This window comes from Capra hircus, chromosome 10 (assembly GCF_001704415.2).
Source record: "Capra hircus breed San Clemente chromosome 10, ASM170441v1, whole genome shotgun sequence".
Taxonomy (NCBI): Eukaryota; Metazoa; Chordata; class Mammalia; order Artiodactyla; family Bovidae; genus Capra; species Capra hircus.
Genome location: NC_030817.1, coordinates 75,913,882 through 75,919,439, shown reverse-complemented (window position 1 = coordinate 75,919,439; position 5,558 = coordinate 75,913,882). Strand labels below are relative to the sequence as shown.

The following is a 5,558-nucleotide window of genomic DNA, read 5'->3' as shown; positions in this document are numbered from 1 at the left end:
GTGAAACAGTTCCATAAGATGATTTGGGAGAAAATAAAGTTATCCTGTCAAAATTGGATAAAGCTCCATTTCAGTACATGTATTTTTGAGATTCATAATACTTATAATGTTTTGAAGACTTCATGAATTTGCTTAATTTGGTGTAACCCTTTACTTGCTTTATTTAAATATGGCACTTAAAAAAATTCAGCAGATATTTTTCCTCCTTTCCTATTAACTTCACATGGATTATTCCTAGAAAAGCATGTTGGTAAATTTGGAGATAGTTTATAGAAGTAGTGTAGCTCAGTGATTAGCAACTGATAAATTCTTAGTAGTACATGTAGTTGAAATAAAGGTAGTAGGCTGCAAGGCTGACCTCTGTATGAGAGGAGATAAGAATTTATTTTACGGTTTGGAAAGAATGTCACTTTTTGATGGTGAGATTGAGGGAAGTATTTGAGGGAAGTGGTAAAACAAGAAATTATTTATTGAGTAGGATAGACTTTGCTTGTATCCTTGTAAATAATCTCCTAAAATAAATTAGACAAATTTGAAGTTTAGATTTCACTATATCCTTAATTTATAAAGTCCTGAATTAAGCAAAAGTTACTAAAAAAGTTGAATTTCATTTCATTTTAATTAATAAATTAATTAATTCCATTTTAAGTATCAGCAGCCTGAATTACAAGCTAAGTGTTTCTGATATGTAAAGTGTGAGATGCAAAAAGCCTAGTTAATTATTATCCCAAAATTGGTTACAAATGCAGAAACCACACATCTTTAGAAACAACAGTACAGTTTATTCACTACACATTTTAATCTCTTTTCCCTATCTGCTCTAAGAAAGCTGGATGACTGTAGAATGAACAAACCATACGCACTCAGAAGGAAATAATAGTTAAAATAATCGGGGAAACAGCATCTTTATTTTAGATGATGTTCTTAATTAAGCATTTTTGTTTAGGTAGATAATTTGTCCAGGCAATTGTTCACCCATTCAGTCCATTTCATGAAATAGGACAGAGAAACTTGCTATTGAACCCCCAGAAATTCTGTCCCTCCATGTCCAGACAACCTCAAATTCTTGGTTCTTTCTTAAAGGAAGTCCAATTTCAGTTGTACTTCACTTTGTGGTATACATAATTTTCTGAAGGCTATAAGTGTGGCTCCCTTAAATTACACTTTATTTCTCTGTTATATTCTTAGAATCATCTTTAAGTGATATGTACTAGGGTTGAAAATAAAATGCATAATCAAACCAACATTTGTAATTATATATTTTATTATATATTTTAAATAGAAGATCTTTAGACACATTTTGGATAATACTTAAATATGTCAAATGGCAAAAATATTGAAATAAAATATGATCCTACAACCTATCAATTGACACTGGATTTGCAGCATAGGGAGTTAAGTCCTGACTAATGCCCTTACATTTAGCATATATCTTAACACTATTTGAATAAACACTAGCCGCTAAATTCCTAATTCTTATTTTGAGTACTTTCTGACTTACTATTTAATATCCATCTAAGGTTATTTGTTTCTTTATGATCCTTAGAGTAGAAACATGAATTATTCTTTGGAGCAGAGTGAAAATATCACACCTGTAAGGCTGTACTTATTTCATACAGTAATCCTTCCTTTTACTCAGTCACTACCAGTGGAGAATATTTTGCAGTGTAAATATCAAAACAAGTTTATGAATCTTGTTGAATCCTTATATATTGTTTCAATTCTGAAATACAAAGCAGATTTATACTTCCTTTTAAAAGCTTGGTTATAATGAAAAGATCAATTTTCTTAAGACAATTTTATTTCTTAAAAAAGACTAATCCTCATGTAGTGGGTTACTTTTATGATAATAGTAGGCTTTATTGTAACAGTCCCTTAACCAAAATTATTATTAAATTTTCTAGAAAACCATCTTGTTCGTGTCTTATTCAGATAGCTTGTGTTGCAACTTAGTTCACTATGACTTCTGATTTATGTTTTAAGAACAGATATTTCAGCCCCAAAGACTTTCTTTAGAGCAGCCTTCATCTCATTGTTCCTGAGGCTATAAATTAGAGGATTGCAGAGGGGTGTTATTACAGAATAAAACAAGGTCACAATTTTTTGCACTTTCACTGGGTGTCCTGATCCAGGACTAACATGCATCACCATAACAGAGCCAAAAAACAGAATTACCACAGCTAGATGAGACACACAAGTAGAGAAAGCCTTGCGTTTGCTGGCTGGTGAGGGCATCCTTAACACGGCCAGAATCACCAGCGCATAGGAGCAAAGGATGAAGAGAAAGGTGCCAGTCATGAAAACAGCATTGAAAGCAGAGTAAATGAGTTGTGTGGTGATGTCTTCAGAACAGGACAGCATCATCAATGGGACAGGATCACACATAAAATGGTCAATGATATTTGGGTTGCAAAAGGGCAACTGTGAAATGAGAACAACTGGGGTTAGGAAGAGAATGAACCCACAGGACCACCCAAAGATGACGAGGCCAGTGTAGAGCTCTTTAGTCATGATGCGTGGGTAATGCAGAGGACGGCAGATGGCAAGAGACCTGTCAAAGGCCATGATGCAAAGGTAGAAGCCCTCGTCACACCCGAAAGAGAAGAAGAAGTAGAACTGTGCAAAACAGCTCACGAAGGAGATGGACTTGCTTGAGGACAGGAAGTTGGCCAACATATTAGGGACGGTTGTGGTGACATAACATATTTCCAGGAAAGAGAAATTCCCCAAGAAGATGTACATGGGGGTGTGAAGGCGCTGATCCCACCGCACAGCACAGACAATGGCTGTGTTCCCCATCAGGGTCAGGATATAGGCTGCTGAGAAGAGCCCGAAGTAGAGGAGCTGCATTTCTGGGCTTGAGGAAAAGCCCAGGAGGATAAAGTGGGTAACAGAGTGGGTGGTTTCCCTGCTGGACATATTCATTAATCTGGAAGACATGGGATGACAGAAGTTACTGAACTTTAACAGAGTATACTGATTCTTCCTGAAAAATCCTAATTTCATTACCATTTTGAGGAGATTAAGTAATAAACAATGAGTTTTGTTTTAAAGCACCCAAACTGTGATCATCATAACCTATTGCCCAAGAGTATGATTTCATTTTGATGTTATTGTTTAGTCAGGTAGTCATGTCTGACTCTTTGGTGACCTCATGCACTATAGCCCGCCAGGCTCCTCTGTCCATGGGATTTCCCACACAAGAATACCGGAATGGATTGTCATTTCCTTCTCCAGGGTATCTTCCTGCATTGGTAGGTGGATTCTTTACTGCTGAGCCACCAGGGAAGACTTTCATTTTGATAAGATGCAAATAATAATATAAATAAGAACATGGTTTGGCATAAACATTAAACTAGATTGGGATCCTGGGTAACACATAAGTGTAAAGTGTGTAATTCTGAGTAAGTCACAACCTTCTATGTGTGTTTCCTCATCTATTTACCATAAAAAAGAATAGTACATACAAATCAGCATATGTGGAATTTCTAAAGTATTATGTAAAATTAGTTTTTTGTAATTAGTGATATTGATAATAATAGCAAATGAAATTTCAAAAGGCTCTGTCTCACTGATATAACAAAGAAAGGATACAGGGAATATTTCTTTTTGTGCTTGTTTAAGACATTGTTCAGAGAAGGCAATGGCACTCCACTCCAGTACTCTTGCCTGGAAAATAACATGGACATAGGAGCCTGGTAGGCTGCAGTCCATGGGGTCGCTAAGAGTCAGACATGACTGAGCGACTTTACTTTCACTTTTCACTTTCATGCACTGGAGAAGGAAATGGCAACCCACTCCAGCGTTCTTGCCTGGAGAATCCCAGGGAAGGGGGAGCCTGGTGGGCTGCTGTCTGTGGGGTCGCACGGAGTCGGACACAACTGAAATGACTTAGCAGCAGCAGCAAGACATTGTTAAGTAATGATGAGAAGGGCTTCTCTGGTACCAGCACAGGTGGTATATTATGTGACTGTACTAAACACGTTTGGCGTACAAGAATGTTTTTTCTCTGTCCGGCCTGTTGGATTCAGTTCCACAGCACGAGAAGAGCCCTAACCTTTGGCACCTAAATATCTCAGGTTGAAAATTTTGATATCATCTAATGAACATGAGAACTAGATATGCCACTTGGGGCAACGGACCTTAAGGAGAGCAACTACTTGGAGTGACTGCCCTGTTGAATGTGACTAGACTTGGCCCATTTTGCTGCAAAAAAGTGATGTAGAGAAAAGATTTTGATTTGTGTGCATGGCATTTCCATTATTTTCATAGCTGCTTTCTATGTTTGGTCTCTTTTTGTCTTTTTTACGCATAACCTCTGAAACATTTTTATACTCATTCTAGGCATCTTCTATTGAGACAATCTTGACATGGACTATCTTGCTTAATCATTTTTGCTCCCCTCTTCCCCTAGTTTGCAATTATTGAATCAAAGCTTTATGTCTTGCTTTCTTAGAAGCCTACTCTTGGCTATCACATTTGGCACCTAAAGTGAAAGGACTGTTATTTATGTATTTTCATTGCTCATGGGGATATATAGATTTTATCAAGTCTGAATGCAAGCTGTTAGTTCAATCTATTTGCTTCTCAAAGCAATCACATTATATCAGGTGGCACACAGGTGCTTCTGTGTGTGTGTGTGTGTTTATTTTGTCCTCAAAGACAGTCTCCTTTGATCTATTGCAATTGTGAAGCAAGATTTTGCAAAAGAAGATTATTTAAGATTTTATCATGAATAATTATATCATTTTTCTCAACTGAAGCTTTTGTACAGTAGCTGAGAAAGAATAAATGTCCTCTTGTCTAGAAACTGAAGCTATGGAGCTAGTGAATCTTGGCTAGTCACTATAAATGAGAGTGTCTTTCACTTAAGAACATATAAATTGTGCTTAAGCACATACAGTGAATACAAAATATGCAGAAACAAAGAGAAAGCATAACATTAAGAGGCAATTCATATGAATAAACTTCAAAATTACCCTTAGATATCCACAAATTATTCTGCTGCTTTTATTGAAGAAAAAGCCCAGCTAAAACACATGTCTTAGTGGTAGCTTCATAACTCATTTGACTGAATTTTTAAAACTCACTTAATTTTTGTCTTTTATATTGCAGTGGGTGTCCTGATACCTTGAAACGCTGTTTGATTATATTGAAATTGCTCATTTTTACTGACAAGGACTTCCCTGATGGCTCAGCAGTAAGGAATCTGCCTGCAATGCAGGAGACAGGAGATGTGTGTTCAATCTCTGGGTTGAGAAGATCTCTAGCAGGAGGAAATGGCAACCCACTCTAGTATTCTCGCCTGGAAAATCCCATGGACAGAGGAGCCTGGCGGGCTACAATCTATTGTATTGTAAAGAGTCAGAGATGACTGAGTGGCGGAGCATGCAATGCAATCGACAATGGCACCCTAACAATGGCAAGTCAAATCAATGCCAATACTCACCCTGCTTGGGTCTCCTGTTACAGATTTTCTTGGGAATACTAATTGTATAAAGTCACAATCCAAAGAATATCCTACAAATACAAGACACAGGAAACATACAGATGCTGAA

The 5,558-nt window shown here is 37.0% G+C and overlaps 1 protein-coding gene across 1 annotated transcript; it reads right to left on the bottom strand.

Annotated features, from left to right (window-relative positions):
• LOC102183694 (olfactory receptor 11G2-like) lies at nucleotides 1,972-2,925 on the bottom strand. The gene has a single exon (XM_013967019.2). It carries the CDS (start codon nucleotides 2,923-2,925, stop codon nucleotides 1,972-1,974), a length of 954 nt encoding a protein of 317 aa, XP_013822473.2.

What these genes read in the sequence shown, in the direction of transcription:
- LOC102183694 (XM_013967019.2), bottom strand. Translation starts at nt 2,925, where the DNA reads ATGAATATGTCCAGCAGGGAAACCACCCACTCTGTTACCCACTTTATC.